At 40.0% G+C, this 25,460-nt stretch overlaps 2 protein-coding genes and 1 pseudogene across 3 annotated transcripts; 2 read left to right on the forward strand and 1 right to left on the reverse strand.

The window, feature by feature from the left end:
* The first annotated feature begins 4,664 nt into the window (after positions 1 to 4,664).
* Positions 4,665 to 6,015, forward strand: LOC133028859 (uncharacterized). The gene is made up of 2 exons (XM_061095887.1): positions 4,665 to 4,950; positions 5,600 to 6,015. Exons 1-2 carry the CDS (start codon positions 4,665 to 4,667, stop codon positions 6,013 to 6,015), a joined length of 702 nt encoding a protein of 233 aa, XP_060951870.1.
* A 1,969-nt stretch (positions 6,016 to 7,984) lies between these two features.
* On the reverse strand, positions 7,985 to 8,757 carry LOC133028860 (general transcription factor IIE subunit 2-like; annotated as a pseudogene).
* A 2,359-nt stretch (positions 8,758 to 11,116) lies between these two features.
* LOC132995821 (tetraspanin-5-like) lies at positions 11,117 to 22,848 on the forward strand. 2 transcript variants are annotated; one of them, XM_061066030.1, is made up of 11 exons: positions 11,117 to 11,472; positions 12,622 to 12,672; positions 13,453 to 13,599; positions 13,714 to 13,884; positions 14,531 to 14,656; positions 15,181 to 15,228; positions 16,186 to 16,302; positions 16,423 to 16,484; positions 17,268 to 17,373; positions 19,406 to 19,447; positions 19,560 to 22,848. In XM_061066030.1, exons 1-9 carry the CDS (start codon positions 11,392 to 11,394, stop codon positions 17,338 to 17,340), a joined length of 876 nt encoding a protein of 291 aa, XP_060922013.1. In that variant the 5' UTR covers positions 11,117 to 11,391; the 3' UTR covers positions 17,341 to 17,373; positions 19,406 to 19,447; positions 19,560 to 22,848. The 2 variants fall into 2 exon arrangements, with proteins under 2 accessions (XP_060922013.1, XP_060922014.1); XM_061066031.1 differs by lacking the exon at positions 17,268 to 17,373.
* The last annotated feature ends 2,612 nt before the right edge of the window (positions 22,849 to 25,460 follow it).

Here is a 25,460-nt window from a genome sequence, read left to right on the forward strand (position 1 = left end):
ACAGGGTTCCAAATGGTCACAGCCCCCTTCGCCTAGTGCTGGCAATGTACTGCTTTGGTGTGTTCGAAAAAAAATATAAATTAGGTAATTTTCACATTTTAGGATCAGGATTAACACTGTAAAATCTGTGGTGGTCGAGCTGGAGGGGAGACAGTTGAAGGTCATAGTTCATAAAAGCCTGAAATTATGTGCAACAAGCTGTTATGACAAAACTGACAAATTACGTCCTCATTAGGGTGTTAAGGCTGTGTTAGTTGCATATTTCGATATAACTGTATTTGTTTTAACTGATTTTTTATTTTTTGTGAGAAAGGTTCCTTGGACCATGGTTCACAACAAAGGACTAAAATAAATACCTGGGTCAAAAAAAATCAACAAACCCTGACATTTGTATTGTGGCAATGAAATAAAACTGTCAATTTCTACTGAGTTAGCAACTTCACAAGGGCATACATACTATTTCCCATCCAGCTTTGTGAGAATTGACATTTAGAGCAAAGTCCCACTGCATGCCAGAGCTGAGAGTAGATCGCATTTTAGCAGATAACATCCCATCCAACATTGTGTCACACTGCATGACACTGATATTTACTGTTAGCAAAACAGCCCAAAGGCCTCGGTAATCAGTCCTGTGAAAGATTATGGATGGCCCTCTGACTGATGTGAGTCCCGGTGGGGAGGCTGCAGATGGGAGGTGGGAGTGCTGGGAAAGGTCCTAATGTTAAGCTGCATGAAGCACTCTGAGGGTCCCGTCCCTGTTGATCCTCTTCCTGTTTGGGCTGAGCTTCATGTTACAGTCACTTCACAATATTATGTCGACAAGATACATCCAGGGAAGTAATGTATACTGTGGGTTACAAGCAAAGACCACCAACCACAATCAAGTTGAATGAAGCCCACATGTCTGAACAAAGCTATTTTCTCTACTGACATGTCATTGAGGAGGGGGCTCAGCATCTGCTGAGTGTCAACGCCGGCAGGTCTAATGACAGACTAGATTTACATTCCCATAAATTTGTGTTACTTGCACTCCCTAATCCAAACCTAAACAAACATCAGTGTTGGATGGAATGCTACCAACTCACTCCAGCCCATTCATACCCTTTTACCCTAACCCTAATCCTAACCCACCTTTTAGCTAAATATTGTATACGACTATCTACACACCTCCTCATTCTCTCCCCACAGTTTTTTGTTTGACCATAGTCCATAAGACAGATTCATATTATATTAGACTGGACAGCGAATAATTGAAAACCAGGAGGATATTGCAAATATTATCTGGAATACGAACTTAAAACAAAACTATGTGGAAACAAGTCATGAAAGACCTAAACGTTTATAAAAGTACAGTGTCAGAATTCATTTTGATACATTACAGCTCGGATACATATTAAAAACAAAACATGTGCTTTCTGTCTGTGTACTGGTTTAGCCCACTATCCCTGAGAGAAAGAGGATACAGGCATATGATGATAATAAAGGCTGATTAAGGTCACACGGCATAGTTCGACACTCACAATAAATAATCCCTCCCATAACCCAGCCGATTTGCAACACGGCCTCGACCAAACCAGTAACTAGTGATGGCCACAAAACATACAGCTGTGTGGGGATGTGATGTGTCATGTAACAAGTGGCTTGGCTCCACAGCTGGGAATGCCTCGCACAGTCATTCACAGCAGCAGCTTCTTCTTCTAATCTTAATAATGACAGGGTACTGAGCAGCCAGCAATTTTCAAAGAAAAACAAGCCATCGGGGAAAAGGCCCTCTGCTGAAAACATTTGGCCGCTGTCCAGTGGCCCAGTCCAGAGAGTGTGCTACAGAGTCTACCGACGTTGAAACCAACCTCCTTAAGCTCTCATTCATCCCAACGTCCATCACACTACGTAATAAGGAGACCTGTTGATTCGGTCATGTATCTCAAAAACCTTTGGACTTTGTCTGGCACATCTAACACTTTAATGCCAGTTTTCGTTTGTCATCCTCTTTACCTCGTCATCTCCTTTTCGTGTTTTATCATTTTAAGTGTTTTTAGGGCAGGTGCAATATTGAACTCACATTTATTCTGCATAATTATGCTGGGTCTTACGTGATATGTCTTTGTGGACTGTCTTTTTGTTGTTGTTGTTGTTGTTGTACAATCTACTGCTCTGAGGGTGCTGTAGCACTTTGGCCCAAGACAAATTTCCCCACGGGACAAAAAAAGTCTGATATGATTTGATTTGAGAGTCTTAAAGTGGTAAAAAGCTACCAAACTGTTAGAGGTGAGAGCTGAGCGTGCAGTTGTTAGTGTCCCTGCATGTGACAGTGCTACAGACAGAACTGGATGTCGAACACACTGTAAATGTGGCTTTGTTTGCATAATGTGAGACATGCAGTGTGGATCCTGATAAAAGACAAATACTTAGGAGTAAGACAAATGCAGTCATACATTCTGCTCCTGCAGAACAAAGCTCCCCAGCAGAGATCCCCACATAGATTAAGACATGTCCTTACCTGATCTGCTGACATCTGGCACTTCTCCACTATGTGTCTTGCTCTGCTCTGCTTTCGACAGCAAGGAGCTCTCTGACAGACTGCAGAACACTCCTCAGTGACAAACCCCACCTCCAAAGAGGGTGAGATGAGTAGAGGGGGAAAGGAGAGGGAGGAAAGAAGGGCTAAGGCTGAGGGCAGGAAGAACCTTCCCTCTGGTGACGCCTTCCTCCTCTTGTAGCTGCGCTGGGATCAGTAATCGGAGCAGAAAAACCCAAAGACAACACCAGGCTCTGAGATCAAAGTCTTGTCCAAAGTGCCTCAGTGGTTTGTCATTATTGTACAAAAGTGGAAGAGATAAAAGGCTTAATAGTCCAGCCATGTAGGGAAAAGACCCAAGCAGGGAAAATGGACATTCTGTTATTTTGTACCCTCTGAAAAAGAAACAAAAAGCAGCACGTCCACTGTGTGAGTAGGAATCGTGCATATGTGTAAAAGTAATTTCTCTACATGCAGTACAACACTGGATTCAGAGGGTTAATGGTTTCAGTGACACCAACACTGTTATGAAACACCACATTTAATTTGTAAATTCATTTCAATTTGGAAAATAAGGTAATATTATTAAAATAATAGGAGGAAAACTATGGAGCCCCCGAAGTAGAAGATCGCGTTTGCATTCTCTTGCTACACATTTGGGATACCTCACAATGCATATTGTGTTCCCTTGCAATACTATTGCATTATCTTGCAATACTTGTGCATTAACTCACAGTACATTTTCTGTTACCTTGCAATATTTTGCACAACCTTGCAATATTTTGCATTACCTTGCAATATAATTCTCTTCTTCTATTCCATCAGAGCAATATGTAGTGCAGTGCAACTCGGCCTGTATTGTTCTGTCTGGACTCGTCCGAGCTCAAGAGAAAACAAAGAAAGCTTTAGCTGAACCCGACAGCTATTCTGTATTTTGTGTCCGTGATGTGATTTGAATGTTGCTTGCTTTGGCCACACAGCTAGTCTGTGTTTTGCATGACCAAACGTTTTTTTTTTTAAAAGAGTCTCCATGAACCCTACCCGATGTAGTTAAAGTAGGTTGCAGTGAGTTTGGGTTATTCTGTCCCTCACACACAGGGATATTGGTTGTTCTACCTGATGACCTTTGCAGTTTGAAAAATACGCTCAGCCAGCATGACCAACCAAACCCGAACCTGAATATAATTTCATAATTGTTGTCAAAACCAGGCCCGGCCTTTGGAGTCCCTATGCACATTGCCACTCATATTCTCACAAAGTATTGAGAAAGAGTGCAAAACATATTGTGACTGAGTGCAAAAGTAATCCTCAGAAGAATTTTCAAGATGAAACACATTTAAATGAATAGCATGGAATTTGGAGATTATTATGAGCAAATATCTCTAGATGTCATTTGAGTGGTAATGACCTTTCAGTAAAGGTTAATGTTACGCCTGAGAAAATAATACATTCTGAGATTTCAAGAAGAAAGCAGTAATATCGAAAGAGTAAAGTCGCAGTATAGAAGAATCATCTAATATTACTTGATACAAGTTAGAATTTTAAAAGAATAAAATCGCACTTTTATGAGAAAGTTGCCAGGGTTCAATTCCTTCTGGATCCAAAATTTTGAACCAATCTCATTGTGAAATGAAAAAAATCTGATATGATTAGGGGACTGATATTAATATGTCTAATTTGTTGCAGATCCCCCAAAAAAATCCAGATCTAGTGAATTTGAATGTAGTTTTATAAGGAGACTTGTTGGAGGTATGAGCACCACTGAGTGAGTCTAGTTTTCTTATGTTAACTTTTCCTTTTGATAACTTTCCCACCATTGCCACGAATTATTCATACCCAAGACATGTATTGTTTCATGTCTCCCGTCAAATGTTTTACTCCAGTCAGATTGTCTGTTCAGAGCTGTGCAGGACTTTAGCTCATTAGAGTCCATGGCAGAGTGTTTGTGAAAAAGAAGCAACATTCCTCAGCTTCAGAACGGGACTGCTTCACTAAGTCCTGACAGCCCCTGTGGTTCCCTGCATACCTATTAGCGCACAGACTGTTACACTACAAGCTGGAAACCTCCGCAGCACTCTGACAGGAGGAGAGGCACAGATACAGGATCACATCAGACTGGTTAGAAATACATCAAAATTCATTCAGAATGCTTCGAGAGGTCGGTCTGGGATTTTGTCATGCGACACTGGTCTTCGTCCTGCTGTGCCCGGCCACAGGCTTGTCGCTGACGGGTCTCCGCAGAGATGCAGAGGATGACCAGGAGCTCAACAAAGCCATTTTGGAAATGCTACATATCAATAAAGTGTCGGCGAGCCATCAGGCCAAACCACATCCCTACATGAGGAGGGTCTATCAGCATCTGGACTCACTGGAGGCTCAAGACTTCGGGAGATCAGACGGAATGCTGGTACAGAGCTTTCGGAATGTTCCTGGTAAGGACTTAAAATTCAATAAATTTTTGTAAATTTACTCAGAATTTACCAAATCAATTTTACATAACACTACTATTAGTACTATGAAACCTATCGAATGATGCATTTCCTGTTTGGCCGCAAGATCCAAGATGCACTTGCACTGCCGGACATGGAAACAAACAGTGTACCGATTCTAGACACTCTGGTTATATACACATCAGTTCAATACATGTTTGTCGTAAAGTATAGGCCTACAAGAAGTGAATATTACTTTTTTATGTTTCTTCCCATTTAGTGACTTTGTAAAAACCTCTAACAAACTGATTATTCACCTGTTAAAGTTGATATTGCTAACATGTGACATGGCCTGCAGACAGAGCAGCATTAGCATTAATATGGAGCTGTGTATGTGTTTAACATTCACTCTACCACTGGCTCGTTTAGTCTAGTTAAGTTAGCTGATTATAAGTTATAAGTTTAAAAATTAGAAACAGAGCAGAAGCCACAGAACATACTCTATCAAACTGTTGTTAAGGCTAAGCGATACTCCTAATGACAAGTAAACTGATTAATTTCTAAAACATGTTGAATTTATCTGAAATTTGTTATCAGCTGTAACTTATCCTTCTCTCTTCTCTCTTTTCTTGAAATCTTGTTTCTCACCCAGGTCCAGACGAGGCTCCCCTAGGCTGGATCTGGTTCAATGTCAGCAATGTAAGCCCTTCCATGCTCGGGGCAGAACTAGTTCTGTTCAGAAAAACCCTCCACCCCCGTCCCGTCAGCGTGACTGTCACCCTGCACAGTGTCACTGCCTCACAGGGAGCCCTGCAAGAGAGTCCCGCTCTGGGGGAGAGGCTACTGACCCTGGATCAGCGACCCTTGTCTGGATTTGATGTGTTTGACGTGTCAGCTGTCCTGACAGTGAAGCCAGTGGAGGCGGTGGGTTTTCAGCTGCGTTATACAGATGAGAGTGGGAGTTTGGTCCTTCATGAGGCTCTGACACAGAGTCTTTACTGTCTGAATAGAGGCTGCCTGAGTGAACCTTTACTGGTACTGTACCAAGCACACCCCTACCCTGTTTAACTCGGTCACTCGGACCACTTTAGAGTGATATCATAAAATAATATCATGTTTCAGTACAAAATAGCTCATAATATAATCACGATATGGTTAAGTCCTGTAGAGTTTTTGTTTTTTTAGACTTGACAGAATTAAATCCAGAAATAAATCATTCTTGGAGTTTCTTATGTTTGTATTGAGCATCTGAATCCGAATCTGTTCCTCACACTCTTGAGGGCCTTTGGACCAAAATCAGCTGGATCCAGTTTTGTAAAGTTTGGTGCAGATTGGAGAACAGAACAATTTGGAAGAACTTCCTGTCTCAAGTTAAAGTCAAGCTGCAGACACGCCGTTCAATTAAACATCATGAAGAGCACCACTTTTCATCTTGAAGGTATTTAGATCACACTGACCCAATATGAAGGCGATCCAATTAATCCTCAGAATATTTAGACTTAAAAATGAAGAATGCACAACAAAGAAATGACAAACTTTCACTCCTTGTTGACTGAAACCAACTAAAATATAACTATTCATAGATCTGGAGAGGTTAAAGTCATATTTTAAAATATATATTAATGCTACCTCCTATCAGTGTTTCTGGCATTTACAACCTCCCTGGCTCTAGAAATGAGATGATTAAAGGTCACTTTGGTTGTTGTATCACATGTCAAAATTTTAAACATTATGTATCATGAATAACTAGATATTTAATATTGGTGTACATTCTACAACACAGTCTGTGCTTAATCCAACAATAGGACACAGTAAATCAACTTTGATGCCAAAGCAGTGCTCGTACAAATAATTACAGTGGCTGCACAGGCTGCTGGAGCCCATTAAGAAGTCTCTGCCCCTCAAGCGCACGCAGGACAAATTCATCCAAACAGTTTTTTTGGTATTTTAACCAATTTTAACCTTAAAAACACGTCGCCGCAATGTAGTCAAAACAGGAGTGTGGTTTATAAAGAAGCAGCTGTGTAAAATATGTTCTTTCAGTTCTGATTGCTGGTGAATCCAACACAAATCTCATCTTTAAACAAACTTTGTTTTTTTTCTTTATTGCATAGCCTACAAATCTTACAAGCAACATCTTTTCGAAAGGAAACACACTTCATTTCAGGACTGAGCAACTGCAGCAAAATCAACAAGTTAGTGCAAAGTAAACAAAACAATTACTAATCCATAGAAAAAGCTAAAGTGATTTCAATATCTGTTATGGGTCCAGTCGAAAGATACATTCAACTTATATCCATTTAAAAGTGCGGCCATTTTGGCCGTATGACACATTGTGTATTTTAACTAACTGCTCCCAGAGCTTTCATCAGATCAACTTTAAATTCAGTGAGGGTCATGTCAACTCCATGTAGTTTCAAAGATATAACGTTTTTTATCCTACGTCAAATTTTCTATTGTACGTCAAAGCCTGGCATCAAATGGTAAATGGTTTTGTATTTATATAGCACTTTTCTAGTCTCAATGACCACTCAAAGCGCTTTGCAGAACAGTTTTTACATTCACCCATTCACACACACATTCATACAGTGCATCTACCTGCAGCACTTTGTTATTCTATGGGGGGCCATTCAGGGTTCAGCATCTTGCCCAAGGACACTTCGGCATGCAGACGGGTCAGACTGGGGATCGAATCGTTGACCTTCAGGTTGGAGGACGACCACTCTACCCCTCAGCCACAGCCTCCCACACTGTAACAGTGTCATTTATTAAAAAAATTTCAAAACAAATTCCATATTTTAAACCGCTAAGCCAAGGTGCTGCAAATTAAAAGAATTTAAATATTTTTTTAATTTCACAGAAGGTAACGTCCGAGATGTTTCTTGCTGGATAAGACACATCAGTGTGATGCACTGCACAACAAAACATCTGCACTTCCTGATCAAAGGAAGCCGTCAGACGACTGGTGCCATGTCACACAAAACCTCCACACACACACCTCTCTGCAGTACTAAGTAAAATAAAGAAAAAAAAGTATTTACACTTTATAGTACACAAAGAGGACCTCTTTGTCTGGCCTCGTCACAAAGATGATCTGATCCACCCAAAACCTTAATGGCTTTGGCCCAGTTGGGCAGCCCCTCCTCTACGTTGTCCAGCAGCACTCCTCCCAGGCCCAGCTGGTGGTGTTTGTCCAGCAGCCTCGGTAAGGCTTTCTTGTCCTTCAGGTTGTACTTGGTCTTGAAGCCAAACGTTCCATGACGCACGTCGATTTTGGGATTGTTGACCAAAGCCTCAGTCATAAGTCAATGCTTCTGCTCAGGGCCGGGTCTAGGCAGGGGCAAGAGGGGGCCTGGCCCCCTCAAATAAATGTTGTGCCCCCTCAAACTAAATCCCAATTTATAATAATAATAATAATATAATAAAGCACAATGCCCCCTCAAGATTTGTGGCTGCCCCCTCATACATGCCTGTCTAGACCCGGCCCTGCTTCTGCTTCATGCTGATGTCCAGAAGCTTGGTCTCATCCAGAATCTCTTCTAAGGTCAAGCAGTGCGTGTCACCATTCTGATGCCTTGTCTTCATATAATTGACTATCTTGGCCAAGCAGCCAAATTTGTACCCGGAGCTTGCTTTGCTGTTTATGTTGCTATTACTCGACTCAGCACCTTGTTTGGACGAGCCCTCCTTGTCCGCTTTGGACTTCTTCTTCTTGTGAGAGTCTGATGCCGTCTGTCTCTTCTCTACAGCTGGAGTGGACAGAGCTCTTTTTTTTAACAGCTCCCGCTCCCTCAGTAGCGCTGGATCCATCCTGGCTGAGAGTTTGTTCCGGTTTCCAGAGAAAGTGACGGATTCGTCCTGGAGGACAAACTATTATCAGAGGTGATGCACCGGAAGGTTGCACGCTTCCTTCCAGAGAGATAAACCACTTTATCTTCCTGCAAAGATCATGGAAGTTGACGTTGGCTAAATAACTTCAGACACAAAACATCACATTTTTCAAAGTTTGATTATTGCCAAAAAAAGAGCGATTTATTATAACTTCTCTGTGATTATCCAATCAGCCTCAAACATCTTTCACATGATTACACTGATCAGATCCATTTGTCAATACTGACTCATCCTCACAACACCACCTGCTGGCGACAGGAAGTGACATGTTTTATCCCTTGATACATGTACTGCTCCTGGCTGCTTTACAATATACAGCTCAAATGAGCTCAGAGAAGCTATAAGAACATGGTCAGAACTGTGACATTCAAAACAACTGATGTCAGTTTGCTTTAATTTCACAGTGTCAGTGGTCATAGATTCCTTTGATGTCTTAGACTGTTGCAAAGGTGAAAGATCTATTATCTGAAGAGAGACAAGTGTTTTGAGCTGAACATATCTATTAGTCTGCATGTAGAGATAGTGTAGTGTCTCTAACTCTGCATTGTTTATACAATAGCACCACCTACTGCCAAAGGAGGTAAGCATCGTTTTTCGACTTTAATTTCATTTACATTAAATTTTCATCATGTGGTCTACACTTGATGGCGTGGACCGTAATGTGTGATTAGTGAGCTTGGTCCAATGCCGCGTGATGGACGCAGGAAGTGACATGTTTATCCTTCCATCGATGCACAAAACGCGAGCAACAAGGAAACATTTCGCCTGGTCCCTATTCGCCCCCCCCCCCCGCGGCCACAAAAGGCCCCGAAATCACAAGTGCTTGCAGTGCTGCCCGCTGCCCTAGTTCTTATACTGACCCTTGATGATTTAAAATTCATATTAATCAATATCTATGATCACAACAACAAACACCACTAGAGCAAATTACATTACATTTGGATCATTTTAAAATATCTAAATATCAAATATCAATTGGAGGTGATCTCAACTTAATTCATGATGAATTTTATAAGAGAAATCCTTTGAGACACTTTGCAAGTCACCCAAATACCATATTTACAAATTTTTCCATGAACAAAGTTTAACTGATGCATGGAGATATTTAAATCCTTATATATATAGATATTCATGGTTCAGCTCAAATCACAGTTTAAAGTCTAGAACTGACTACTGTTTAATTACATTACATTACATAAAAATGAATTTAGCTGAAGCTTTTCTCCAAAGCGACTTACAATAAGTGCATTCAACCAATCGGTTACAAACCCAGAACAACACGAATCATTACAGTAAAATTTGCTTCAGAAAAGCCAAACTACAAAGTGCTACATGTAAGTACCATATACGTGCAACAGTTTTTTTCAATCCAAGGTGTAGTCTGAGATGTGTCTTTGGTCTGCGGCAGAAGATGTGTAGACTTTCTGCTGTCCTGATGTCAATGGGGAGCTGTACCACCATTTAGGAGGAGGATTTTATTGGGTGGCTAGCTTGCAGTTTCTTCAAGTATGAAATCAGCTGTGGTATTTCTGCTACTCAACTAACTGATCACAGTGTTATCTGTGTGATAAGAGAAAACACAAAAAGAAGAATTCATGTACTGTTCAAAAGATGAAATCTCTGATCACTGAAATTGAGAATTCTGAAGAACTAACACCTATCAAGAAATGGGAGTTTTTGAGGTATAACATACTACAATTTACTATTTCATTCAATAAATGAAAATGGACATTATCAAACAATTCAATGTCCTCTTCAATAATCCTAATCCTAAAACAATTGACAGAAAGTATCAAACCTTCAACCTTAATAAGATTAAACGTTTATTAAAAAAGCTCAAGGGTCATAAAAAAAGACAGGAAGTGCCCCATACTAACTGATCACAGTGGTATCTGTGTAATAAGAGAAAACACAAAAAGAAGAATTCATGTACTGTTCAAAAGAGGAAATCTCTGATCACTGAAATTGAAAATTCTGAAGAACTAACACCTGTCAACAAAATGGGAGTTTTTGAGATATAAAATACTACAATTTACTATTTCATTCATAAATTAAAATGGACATTATCAAACAATCACTCTTCAATGAGACAGAAAGTATCAAACATTCAACCTAAATTAGATTAAACGTTTATTCAAAAAGCTCAAGGGTCATAAAAAAAAGACAGGAAGTACCCCGTACTTGCTCTCATCTGATTGGTCGCGCTCTCGGTCCTTCAATTCCCTTTCTAGCCAGTCATTGACGCGCAGTCGCACTAGCGGTGCCCCGCCTCCTCAGATAGCGAAGCGTATCATTTCTCTTCGTCGGTGTTTTCCGTTAACCTCCATTTTATCTATTACATCTTGTTGTTACCGCCGCGTGTGTGCGCGCGTCCGGAGCTCCGGTCGACATGGAGCCGACGTGGTGTTGAAGCGGCCTGAGGAGCTGTCTGAGGCGGACACAGTGACATGTATCCCCGGGGCGCTGAACCTGTTCCATCCCGCACACAAAGCCTCTGAAGCAGGCCGTGTGGTTTTTCTTTCTGTCACGCAGAACCACGGATGATGCTCAGACATGGCGGGGAATCAGTTCAAAGGACAAGAAGTCAGCTGCTGCATCAAATACTTCATCTTTGGATTCAACATCCTGTTCTGGGTAAGAGCTGCGCTTTGTTTCACTGCACGTCCACCGCACCTCGGTGTTATCATGTCCGCTGGCCAATGGGGAGGAAGGCCCGCTCCTCATCACCTCTGTTCTCGCAGTACTGACGGACCGGTACTGACGGACCGGTGTGGGTTTCCTGTCCCGTCCTGTTCACACAGAACTGTTCACAACAGCGGCTGCAGCTCAGCTGACCACAAGCAGCTAATCGGCTTTCTGCACTGAACTATAATGACAGCTCAGCGCTACAGCTCATCTACAGACACACTACTGACCTTTTATATTCGTCTGTGGTACAGACACACGTATCATACATACTACTGACACACTACAGACACACTACTGACCTGTTATAGACGCCTGTGGTACAGACACTCATCATACACACTACTGACACACTTCATCCACTCACACAGTCACACTACACACTCACCACAGACACACATCATACGCACACACAGACACACTACACACTTGCTACAGACACACATCATCCACACACACATACAAACTACACGCTCACTACAGACACAGTACACACTCACTACACATTCACTGCATACACATCAAACTTTCACTACAGACACACATCATCCACACACTACAAACTCACTACAGACACACTACACACTCACTACAGACACACATCATCCACTCACACAGACACACTACACATTCACTACAGACACTACAACTACATTACAGACACATCACACACTAGAGACACACTACACATTCGCTACAGACACACCTTATCCACACTACAGACAAACTCACTTCACTCTCACTACAGACTCACCACATCCAAACTACAGACACACTACACACTCATTACAGACACTACGTCAAGACTACATCCATACCACAGACACAAAGTAGACAGTGGACACACTACACATTCGTTACAGACACACCACATCCACAGTACATCCACACCACAGACACACTCACTACAGACACACCTCATCTACACTACAGACACACTAAATCCACGCTACACCCTCACTGCAGACACACTACAGACACGCTACATACACACTCATTACAGACCAGTATATAATAAAAATGCGACAGGCTGCTGTTGTGTCAATTTGCATCAACACATTCACAGGCATTTGACATGACTGTATTTATTTTTTCCAGCTGTTGGGCATGGCCTTAGTTGGAATTGGACTGTGGGCGTGGAGTGAGAAGGTGAGTAGTGCTATTATTGCAAAATATAAAAAGTGTTGTTTTCATATTTATATTTTATTAATAAAATTTGATGTTCTTTTTGTGAATTTCCCTTTGTAAGATTTTAACTAAATGCCAGTATAATTAATATTGTCCTGATTTAAACACACACTCATTTAATGCTCAGTTTGTTTTTAATTGCGTGCCAGTACTTATTCCTATTAAAGCTGCCCTAATAAAGGTTCTACATTAATAATGGATCAAGTCATTTTGTATGATTTTAAAGGTGTTACTTGTAGTGATGAACCCTCAAGGAGTCATCTCCCTCTCTCCAGTTCTGCCCTGGACCTACAGAGTATTTTACTTTCTCTTGACTGTTGTAAATGGACTAAATTCATATATCACACTTCTAATCTTAACGACCACCCAAAGCACTTAACATTAAAAAAATCACCCATTCACATAGTTTTCAAACAAATCGTTAAAATAACCATATTTAGTTTGAAACTAGGTTCAACATTCGTAACCTGTGTGTGTTACCAAATCATTGTTAAGTCAATGCATGCAGAGTGATAGAAATATGAAAACATTTACTCAAAACATCTCACTGAAGCAGTTTATTTCACAGAATTCTCAAGTTCTCTAAATTCATGTTCGCAGCAGCATTGTTTCTCCTCTGAGTTCATCCAAGTTCCATCCTGTTTAATGTCACTGCGACCCTGTTGGCAAACATGATCTCTCTTGAAGGAGACGCAGCTGCCTGACTCACACTGCGTGTTGTGCTCTGTCTCCTCGCTCCAGGGGGTCCTGTCCAACATCTCATCCATCACAGACCTTGGGGGTCTGGACCCCGTCTGGCTCTTTATGGTGGTTGGGGGCATCATGTTCATTCTGGGGTTTGCCGGATGCATTGGAGCGCTGCGAGAAAACACCTTCCTGCTCAAGTTTGTATGTTCCATGATATAAATAATGCTGCAATCTGCATGCACAGATAAAATTATCGCAGAATGCAACTCCGCAATTGTGAATTTGTCATCTTGTCTTTTTCCCCTGCTCTTCTAGTTCTCTGTGTTTCTTGGAATCATCTTTTTCTTGGAGCTTACGACAGGAGTCCTGGCGTTTGTCTTTAAGGACTGGATTAAAGACCAGCTCAACCTGTTCATCAACAATAACATCCGGGCGTACCGGGACGACATCGATCTACAGAACCTCATCGACTTCACTCAGGAATACGTAAGACACGTTGTAATATTTATCAGCTAAGTTCATTCTTCGAACATTAAAACAGTCTATCTACTAGTTTTTTTCCCCATGCTTTCAACCACATGTCATGGCAGTAATTCAATGAAGAGTGGTTTAAAGCTCTAGACTTTTATTGTTGAGCTGCTAGTTACTGTCAAATCTGATTCGGAGGTGGGATGTACATTCAGCTCTGTTGCTGCTGTAAACACCAAACGATATGTGCATGTTTATAAATATATATAAGTGCAAATATCATTTAGCACTCTGACATCTGTTTCATTGGATGTCTTTAAGCTTTTGTTTTACCAGATGTTTATCTACTGTTAAACAAAATGAGATGCTGCAATATGTGATAATAAATATTCATTTTATGTTTTTTAATATGAAAACTTTCCTTTTACATAATAAATGATGCACATAAGCAATTATGTTTAGATTTTACATTGAAAATATCTTCTTTTTTTATTTAAATTCTATACATCTATATACTTGTGTTTGAAACAGTTAAGTGAAGCCATAAAAACGAACCTGCTCGATGGTTTTTCCTCATTTCGGTCAACAAATTTAACAGCGTTTTAATTCTAACCACAGGAGTGTTCGTCAGTTTCATCATTCTTTCCTCTCTGTCTGACTTCAGTGGGACTGCTGTGGTGCGTTTGGAGCAGACGACTGGAACCTGAACATATATTTCAACTGCACTGATGGGAATCCCAGCAGGGAAAAGTGTGGAGTTCCTTTCTCCTGCTGCCACAAGGACCCGGCGGTACGAGTCCCCTGGCACTGCCTGCATTTACACGTTTATAGAGTTTTGTATAACACAGCATCGGTTCACAGAGTTGTAACAAATTAGCTCTTTACATTAGCATTCCTGCATTCCATTGCCTTCCTATTAGCTTGCGGAATTGCTAGCCTGTTTGACCACAAAAGTATACATTAATGTTCGGCGTCCATGTTGCCGTTACCTAGCGGCAGTGTCATCTTTTTAATGTCATCACATTCATTGGTGAATTTAACATGTTTATCTCGCAAAAGAAGTTAAACATTAGCATGCTAACACCCTCAGCTAAGATGTTGAACACGTTGCACAGTATAACTGCTGGGCATGTTAGCATACTTCCTATATAGCATTTGGCTCTACGCACTGCTGTACTGCCTCAAAGAGCTGCTAGCATGGCTGCACACTTTTCGATTGTTCTTCCTCAGTTCTACACCAAAAAATTTTAATGGATGCTTATTTCAAAATGCTGCTTTTATTACAATACTATAAAGTTGACTTTTTGTCCACAGGAGGATGTAATCAACACTCAGTGTGGATACGACATTCGAGCTAAACCAGTAAGTAACATATGTACATGACTATCTCAAAGTTTTTGGTTGTTTCCTTTTTCTATGATTAAGATGTAATTATTAACTTCTTTCTCTGTGTTTGATTTTAGCGATATAGTGATTTTCCTAACAGGGGTTTTTTAAGGGATAGTTCACCCAAAAATGAAAATTCAATCGTTATTTACTCACCACTATGCCGATGAAGTAATCTCTACGAATCCTGTGGTGTCATACAAGTGCCCTTAAGACCCAACATTCGAAATCGTCTGAAAACAGCATCATTTGCACCCTGTTTTTAGCCTAAATGTTTGCTGTTATCCTCCTAGTTACTGGTGCGAGAACTCCCAATAGCTGCAGTTACTGCTTGGACATTTAGACTAAACACATGGTGTAATTGAAGCCGTTTTGAGTCAATACCAGACCTTCCACATACCAAGCATCGCACCAATCATTGTTCATTCATTCAAACACTAACTTGAATATGAATTGAATAATTATAAGTTTGTATAATTAATTTTATACAGCATTAGCATTAGCAAGCAACTGGTACTGTGCTTGGCACTTGATAGAACCTACAGCAAATTATGTGGGATACATTAAACATTTTCATTAAACCCAATTGGTTTTCATGGAAAGTGCGTGACTTAAACAGCAATTGCAGTATAATCTTTCTCCTCAGTGACTAGCAACAGGTTCTTAAAGACGGGTGCATCAACTCCAACACTAATAACTCAACTAAGGATGTCTCTCTTTGGCTTTTTCATCATAATCAAATATTGGATAGAAAGATACGATAAGTAGAAAGATAAGAACACAATTATCTACTTTGCCTCTGAGTGTTCAGAACAGAGAATTTTGGTTTTGTGAAGGTTGTTTGCACAAAGTGAGTTTTTATAAAAGGCCAGATTACGAAGGCCACACTGAGTCACAATGTAAAGATGTTGACAGGTGGTTCTGTTTGTACAGGACTTGGAGCAGAAGGACTACATCAATGTGAAAGGCTGTGTGCCGCAGTTTGAGAAGTGGCTGCAGGACAACCTAACCTTAGTAGCGGGGATCTTCATTGGAGTTGCACTACTGCAGGCAAGTCCCATTCACCTTTCCTGGTGCTCCAGAAAAATCTGGACACAAAAGCATCATTCCATGATTTCTTTATGAAAAAGGGTAACGTTGCCATTTATGCTGTTTTTCTTCCATCCACAGATTTTTGGGATTTGTTTGGCCCAGAACTTAGTGAGTGACATCGAGGCTGTGCGAGCGAGCTGGTGAGAAAACGATCAATACTTTGACCTCAGTTCTGTGTTTCATGTGTCCACATTTTCCCCTTGATTTGCACCCATTTGTTTTTTACTGTTTGCATTTCACAACATCAGCTCTTTGTCAGAGTATAAAGACTGAAAGTGTCGCTCTGGCAGGAAAGAGAGATATGTTTCAAATTACATGCACACAGTTTTTACATTACAGATAAAAAACTAAGTATGAGAGGAAACTATGGGGGCACAGTGTCTCAATCATACACATGAAAAATTGTTTGAATTAGTCAGGCTTAATCATTGCAAAAGCGTTTAAAAAAACTAAGAGTCATTATAGCCTTATGCCTTTGACCATGTAATAATGATAATTAATGTTGATGCATAATGAATAACAATGGATTACTATTTCTTATCCCAAGAGAAATTAAGAGAAATTCAGCATTTCTGCACTTACATATATGCTAAACATACACACAATATATATAATACACTCAAAAAGTTTCATATCTAGAGTGCAAAGATCCATATCTTGTTGTCACAGAATCCACATACACAGACTCTGAGTGCTTTGTTGTTATTGTGAATACTCACTCACACTTAATTTGTGTAAAATGACTTTGTAAATTGTGCAGAATAATGACAGAACAAGAAATGATGTCCGGAAAACAGTGCAGCTATGACAGTGACATTGCTCCAAGAAGTGTAGCTGGAAAGAGAGTAGGATTACTGAGCTTTACCGTCAGGATGCCAAAACTCACCTCACCACCTCATTCTTCCTCCTCCATGCTTCGTCAGGGTGCCCCCCCCTCACTCCATGCGTCGACTCCCACCACAATCCAGCAACAAAGCATCGGGTTACTACTCATGAGACACACACATGCTGCATGTGTGTTTGTAGCCGGTGGGTGTGATGGATTCATTTGGTGATGTGTTTTGTCTTGAGTGTTGCTGTGATGGGGTGGAGGATCTGGGTTTGTGTTTGTGTTTTCTGTTGTTTTCTGTCCCATGGAGCTGTATTCAATAGACACTTTAAGTGTTGTATGGAGGCAAGAAAGTCCCACAAGAGTAAAGCTTTTTTCAGTTTGTCAGTGTATCATTTGTCAAATTGGACATTCTACATTTAAAACTTGAAGAGTCAATGAAAATAAAGGAAAATACTGCTTGCTTAGTGATGACCTCACTGGGTGGGTGGAGCTTAATAAAGCAGTGAAGTCATCATTCCAACTTCAAAATGTACAGTTGAGAAAATAATCTTGACAAAAACAACTCCATACAAAAACACAACTGAAACTCTGCTTCCTTTGCTGTCCATACAGCATTTCCTGTTATTTCAGTATTCGACTGTGTTGGCTCGCTAATTAGCAGTTGGTTAGCATTTAGTCCAAAATACTGCTTCTCTGGACACATCCTGACACATCAAGATGCTGACATGTGTGTTGCCTTTTAAGTTCATATCATGTTTTTTTTAAGCATTAAGGCCTTTGCACACCAACTTTCTACTTTTTGTCTTAAATTGTTGCCAAATCTAACATAGTGTCAATCATGTTAACACAGCATCAATAGTGATTTCGTAAGAGATTGCACTTTCCGGATTTTTTCGCAAGAACCTTTCTAGAGTTGTTTGACGACTCTTATAATAGCAGGTGCAGTTAACAAATGGTTGGAATTTGGAGTCTCATCAATGTTCACTTCACCACAAATATAATAATAAAACGAACATGGTCAGCAAGGTTTCTGTGCTAAAGGATTTTTTATCAGATGACAGATTAAAACCTTGCAAATGAAAAAGAATGACTTGGAGTACAAAGGCCTTTAGAAGTAATACTGTATGGTGCTTTAAGGACGCCACTACATCACAGAAAACTTAGGGTCGACAGATTTTGACACTCCAGTCTAAAATATTATTTTGGACTGACCAGTATGGTCCTGACAAGTTAAATTGACAGTGTGTACCTGAAAAACCTTCACAGGCGAATGACAATTGTGTGGTTTGTTGTGACAGGTTTAAGCCCAAGGTTTTTATCTGTTAAGTCTATGTGACCGCAGCCAATCGCCACTGACCTCTGCTTCAACAGAGAGACGGATACAAAAAAAAGCAAAGAAAAAGACCCTGGAGTTAGTGCTATAGAATTTCCAGAACTTCCAAAACCAGACCAAAAAAGTATCCGCTTGATGAAACACAAAGCAACATTGGTATTGTAGCTAGGATAACGCAGAGTAGTGCGATGCTCCTAAGAGTTTGGGAGAAGACGAGATGCCAGGGACCAACACAAACAATGCAGAGATAGTCTGGTGTAATGTGAATACAAGATGGAGCAGAACATTATTGCTTTGTTGCTCAGGCTGATGGAGGTTTGTTTGCCTCCAGAAGAAATTTGTCAGACCTTTTGGTTCCAATCAATTCGCTGAAATGTTTAATGTGTTGAATTTACATACAATTAAATCACTGTCACTCTGGCCCTTTGGGAAATTCTGATGTGTGTTGATGGAGTGAAGCCACTGAAACCCTATTAAAATGGCATTAGCTTCGCTTTTAGGCCAGAAAACTAATTTTCAGTGTGACTGCATGACTGTGGTTTCCCCACATCTTCCTACTTAGCTACACAATCAGGCTGTTTTGAATGAACAAGGCTCAGTCATGTGACGTCCACAACAATCCTTTCTTTCTCCGCTGCCTTTTCTTCCACTTCCCGTGTCTAACAGAAGACATTTGTGCTGTTTGAGTCTTTTCTCTGCCACATCTTTTAATCCCAAACCGTCTCTCTTTAGATCACACTGCTCACCCTTTTCTTCTCTAAGCGTTCCCAGCATAACCCTTAAGTCACCGCTCCCTGCTTTCCTTTTTCTGCCTGAAACTTAAAAATGAACTGTTGAATCACAGGAGTGTTGGAGCCTTGTAAATGACATTCACCTCTTTATCTCATCTTTTCCAGTTTCTTTACCTAATGCTGAAACAGCATTTCAACCTCTAACAGGTAACCCTTGACTTTCAATGAATTACAATCTGATGAATGTTTTTTATGTTGTGTTGAATAGAATTACATCAAAAGTTGTCATTCATTAAATGTTGTCTTGTTCTTTTGCCAGACTTTGACACACCTCCTTGAACCGAGTGTCGGGGAGCGTTCAGAGGACGTCACTGATCACCTGCACCACTTTGCTCACTGAACCAGCACCTTTTGCAAGGCACTAATATGTGAGAATATGCTCTGTATATAACACTGTGTGTGACTACTGTAAACAGATAACTGTGTGGTTAAACATGCACTACATGCAGATCATCACAACGCTCCAGTTTTGATAGCTACTGTTAGTGTAGAGACTAGAGGTTTTGATACATCTTTTTGATATTAGATCGGTATTTTTCACTGTGGAAATATTGCTCCATTGCTAAACCCATCTGAATTAGTGTATAAAAGAAACTGAGGTGTACTTTTTTTCAACGTTCTGCGCTTGGTTTACGTAGCTTTCTACTACTTTTACACGACATAATGCACAGGAAGGGGGAAGTCTCTAAAGTTACAAAAAGTTGTCCCGATCTCGTTTTATTTCTCAAAATAATATTTTGAGGATATTTTGCGTGTCACAGCAGATTGTGGGGCTGCAGTTGAGAAGTAAAAAAGAAAAAAAACTGCACAACTTTTCTTTAACCTCGAAGGAAAACTCATGAGTTCAAGGAAAAAGAAGAATTTACACTATAGGCTGTATATATATATATATATATATATATATATATACATATGGAAGATAAACAATGACAAACTGAGTCTATGTGTCAGAACAGAATCAGAGAGAACATTTCAATTACTCACAGAAAGTAACATCTCATTACAAAAACTAAACAAATGTTGAAATAATATAAAGAACTAAATTCTTGCAGCACGTTTCAAAACACAGTTCCAAAGGGATTTACAATGAGCAAGACTCCATACAGGGGCTGGCTCCTTCAGAGGCCGCGGTCTACACAACCCACAAAGGCCAGAACCAAACCAAGGCAATCTAGTCCACAGAGGATTTCCGGAATTGGCGTCAATGAAATGTGGGACGGCATTATCTCCTTCCCTTTGTTTGAGTATGGCCAGCCCTTCCTAAAGGAGATGTGTTAGGAAGCATTGGAGCTCCTTTCCTCAGCATTCAGAGAATTTGAGCAGCTCTTTTTTTGTAACACCTTCAAGAAAAAATACCAATCAGCCACAGCCCAGAGTCTCTTCTCATCTATTCACTGACATGGATTTTATATTTTGTGTTCAGCCGACTGTTCATCAGCACTAAGGAAATTTGTGTGTTCAGTCCTGATGATATCTTAGAGCTTAAAATTCTCCATCCAACATTAAACAGGAAGTAACCATGAAGTACTTCCAAGCATTATGAGATCATACTCGACCAGTGGAATAACAGGAAACTCAGTTAATTACATGAGGGGGTTTCCTTTTACTAAAGGAACATTTTAATGACCAGTATGTAGCACCAACGTGCGGTGGTCGTTACTCTGGTTTTACTTTATATCACACAAAGTATTGATAACTGTCAAATAAATATCTGATCGGATTATTCTTTGCCTCAGATGCATTCTCTTCTTACACTTACCGCTTCTTGTTGTGTGGACAAAGTATATGGCTTCTTAAGTTTAAAAAAGAGATTCGTATCTGGACAGCTACAAACCACACGTACGTGGATAGATGGTGTAATTATTCCCAACCTTTAAATAGCCACCACCAGCCTTTAAAACTAACTGTACATTCCAGAGTTCATCTGAAGCTCATGTGAGGAGGCTTGGGCAGTCTGAGTTTACCAATTGAATCGTGTTATGGTGCCGCCATGTAGGTTAGTCGCAGGTGCTGCCGCCTGGATGTAAGCCTGCTGCCGTGGCTCAGGAGGGAGAACAAAAACACACCACAGCACAGATAGAGACCAACTCAGACTGTCATAAAGTCGTACCCACAGCTGAGCTCGCTCTCACATGGAACAACAAGGATTCTGTCCCTCCATTTTTTTCCCACATTGCCGTAATTATTTCAAGGCCGGTGTGGAGAGTAGTTATGATGTCAGCAGCAAGTCTCTTAACGTGCTGCACCATGTTGTAATATACTACCATTGAATGGAAATAAACAAGTGTTTGAATGTCGTATGGCACCAGAATTCCAATACTGTATTCGTGCTTGTGTTGAAAAGTCCTAATAATATAGAACAATCCAACAGTCCTCAAGGTTTAACAAATGATACTTCTCATCTTAAAAAAAACATGTAAGTCCAAATGAACAAGTGACTACAAATGTAATGGCATTGCATAATATGGTTATTACTTTTTTAATGTGGTTTCACGTAGGTCGGGTTATCACCGTCATTAATTGTTTTCGTTTTTTTTTTGAAGGATTTTTTAATAGAGTGAGATGGGCTTTTTTGAACAATACTTTCCTCATACATCACTGCACTTACTTGAATGAGAACAAGTCTGGCACGTGTGTCCTATGATTGTCTTTCACTGTGTGTGCTACTGATTCAGAGCTGAGACGAAAACCTTTAAATCCAGCCCAGAATTTAAAAAAAAAAAGAGTTAAGATGTTATTTTAAATCAGTGTTTCTTCTCATGGTTTGAAGATTATTTCCACGAAGCATTCATCACCGGTTTTGTTTGTTGCAAAGTTATTTACACTACTTAATCGGTAAATTATCTCCAGTCTAAAAATGTCAGTGTTAAGCTACTCAAAAGGGATCAACACTGTTTTTGATACTTAATATTTATTGTATGTTTGATTTGGTTTTATAATTTCCCCTTGTATTGTCCAGATTATCTTTTCGTTCTCCCTGAAGTTTATTTTTCACTCTACAGACTTGAGTGTTGTTATATTTTACAAGGGGATTGTAAAATACTCTACTGAGGAGTTGTGCAGGCCTCATCTCTCACTCATCACTACATGTTTCACTTTCAACGATTGTCTGTATGATCACATTACACTGATGAGTCCAAACGTTATTACCACTGCTGCCTTTTATGCATTGGATCCTCCAAATCGTTCCAGCCTGCTACCATCCCAACCATGTTGTCAGACCATGGTTTATCCCCTCTAAGTGGGAGTTTGGTAGACCCCCGTCAAGCCCCAGTGATTTGAAGAAGCTCTGACCGATACGTAGTGATTTGGCCCCTTGTCACCACGGTCCACAAACAATTCTAACAGATCCCAACCCCAACATGTGACAGCTCTTTGCACCACTGTTATCCACCTAATGTGGTCATAACGTTTGAGCTCATCAGTGTACATCCCACAAACATTGTAATGTAACTACCTCCTCTCATTTGCTTGTTTCATGTCCTGCTCAAATTGGACTGATTTTAATATCAAGTAAGATTACTTAATAAAAGTGATAAAAAAAATGACTTTTTGTTCTCTTTAGTCATTTCTTTTATTTTTTACTACACCAGATTTTTGGCACTAAACATTCACAAATGTGTTTCTGCACCTCCCACACATCATCTGTCTCCTGGACGTCTGTGGTGTCTATCACTGCTCGTAAACTACATTCAGAGTTGGGTAATAATCAGATTATAAACAAGTAACCATATACTATCTGCTCTGATTGCATTTGAAATATTGTTTGATTCTTGAATTGTGAACATACAATTTGATTATATATTTATAGAATTTTAAAATAATTAATCTTTTTTTTGTGATAACCCATGATATTAACCAATGAATGTCTACATTCAGTGCAGTTTGTGCAGGAGAAAAATAAAATCTGCAAAGAGCTTCACTTTTTCTCGTGAGTTGGCAGCGACCGCAGCAGAAACAAATGTGGGATGGTTTTGACTTTTTCAACCACTTTCACCACAGTGCACATCAGATTTTCTGAGATACTGAATTTTGGATTTTCATTAGCTGTAAGCCATAATCATCAACATTAAAATAAATAAACGCTCGAAATATTTCACTCGATGGGTAATGAATCTATATATGAGTTTCACTTTTTGAATTTAATTATCTAAATAAACAAACGGTGTGGCCTAGGTGGTAGAGCGGGGTTCTCCAACACGAAGGTTGCCGGTTCAAATCCCACTCTTCCCCATCTGCATGCCGAAGTGTCCTTGGCAAGATACTGAACCCATAAATGGCCCCTCATAAATGCTGAGTGTACTAAAAATGTAAGTCGCTTTGGACAAAAGCGTCAGATAAATGACTTTTCCTTGATATTCGAATTTATTGAGATGCACCTGTATATTTATTACTGTAAAGATCTTATTTATTTACATATTTACTTTGAATATGCACATAAATATGCACTGTGCACTTTTACTGCCTTTTTTGCACTGGTTAGATGCTAAACTGCATTTCGTTGTATAAGTACTTGGACTGTGCAATTAGGCCTGTCACGATAACACATTTTTCTGTGCGATTAATTGCCCCAGAAATTATTGCGATAAGCGATAATATTGCCGTTTTGACACCATTTTCAACTTATATAATGATAATGGCATAATAATGCAAGTACACCCTTTCGAAGATCAATAAACTTTTATTTTTAAGGAACACTGGAACTGGACATCTGGAAGACATTTAAAATATCCAGAATTAATTAACAAAACATCCAAAAACAATAAATAAAATTATTTTAACCAAAAATGCTCTTGAATAAAAACCAAACACAACCAAAAACAATAAATACAATTTAAACACTAAATAAAAAGGATGTAAACCAGATTGCACTTCAACAAATAATAAACATTAGGCTCAGACATACAGGCAAGACTGCCAATTAGGACCTTTGTGCAAAAAAAGTGCAAACTAACAACAAAAAACATGACTGAAAGCGGATGCCTCAACAGGTCATATGCAAATCTGTAGCTTCTTTAGTCTTGCAGATTCCGAGCAAGAAATACCAACATGTTGACTTTGTGTGGCTTAAGGCAGGATCTCTCAGGAGTAACAATGTGGCCAGCTGTGCTAAACATTCTCTCTGAGCTGGTGCTTGTTGCACAAATGCACATGTACTTTTGGGCCAACTTGGCCATCAAAGGATATTTTCTTTGATTGTCATGCTACCACATCAACGGATCACAAGCTGCATCAAGTGCATCTTCTTGGAGGAATTTGGTCAGCTCTGTATCAGCCTGCACTCTTTTTGGAAAGGAAGCCTGGGTCTGACTTGTGAGATGAGCTCTTCTGTTTTGAAGAAGGTCACTCAGCTTCATCTTCTTGGTGGGTGCGGTAGCAGTAGGTTCATCCACGTTTCCTCCAGCAGCGTTGCTGCAGCTCTCACCACTGGCACCTTCTCCACTTTCTTCTGGCCCTATTCTGTCCAGTAGCTCTTGGACAAGCTGTTGTTTGACATCATCCAATGCCTCTGCCTCCTCCATGCTGCCATGATACCTTGGATCCAAGATGGTGGCCTTTCTCAGGAGGACTTGGATTGCAGGTGATTTGTATTTTTCAGTCAGGACCCTGCACATGTTTTGTTTAATGCTGGCTGTCAGTGCAGTGTCATCAGGGCCTGGAGAGAGAAGGTCGTCTTTTATCAGTTCCATCACAGGTTTAACTGAGGACACTGTGACGTATCTTTCCCCTGAGAGGACGTCTGTGAAGTCAGCTAGTGGTTTCATTGCTGCGTTGATGGACTCCAACACAGAAACATCTTGCCAGGTTGGATTGAGGTGGCTATGTTTACGGTCTTGAACCAGGACACTTCTTGTGGCTGGGAGTTGCTTGAGCACCCTCTCTACCATCTTCTGCTTAGTGCCCCATCGTGTGACAACATCCTGTGGGAAAGATAATATTGTTCTTGTTCATTAGTTAGTCTATATCAACATTCTTAAACAAATACTACATTTTACATTTCCATTATTATTCATTTGTATGTTTTATTTTTTATTTTATTTTTTAATGCCAGTGCATACGACTACAGTCTCAATTAAATTCAACAGGTCTAGAGGCTACTTTAAAATAAGAATAACAACTCTTTAAATATTTTGTGTTGCAAATTAAACAATAGAATATA

The sequence above is a fragment of the Limanda limanda genome, chromosome 22 (genome assembly GCF_963576545.1).
Source record: "Limanda limanda chromosome 22, fLimLim1.1, whole genome shotgun sequence".
Classification (NCBI taxonomy): domain Eukaryota; kingdom Metazoa; phylum Chordata; class Actinopteri; order Pleuronectiformes; family Pleuronectidae; genus Limanda; species Limanda limanda.

Coding starts and splice junctions, on each gene's coding strand:
- LOC133028859 (XM_061095887.1), top strand. CDS start 4,665: ATGCTTCGAGAGGTCGGTCTGGGATTTTGTCATGCGACACTGGTCTTC. Junction 4,951..5,599: donor GAGCTTTCGGAATGTTCCTG/GTAAGGACTTAA, acceptor TTTCTCACCCAG/GTCCAGACGAGGCTCCCCTA.
- LOC132995821 (XM_061066030.1), top strand. CDS start 11,392: ATGGCGGGGAATCAGTTCAAAGGACAAGAAGTCAGCTGCTGCATCAAA. Junction 12,673..13,452: donor TGTGGGCGTGGAGTGAGAAG/GTGAGTAGTGCT, acceptor TCCTCGCTCCAG/GGGGTCCTGTCCAACATCTC. Junction 16,303..16,422: donor TTGGAGTTGCACTACTGCAG/GCAAGTCCCATT, acceptor TTCCATCCACAG/ATTTTTGGGATTTGTTTGGC.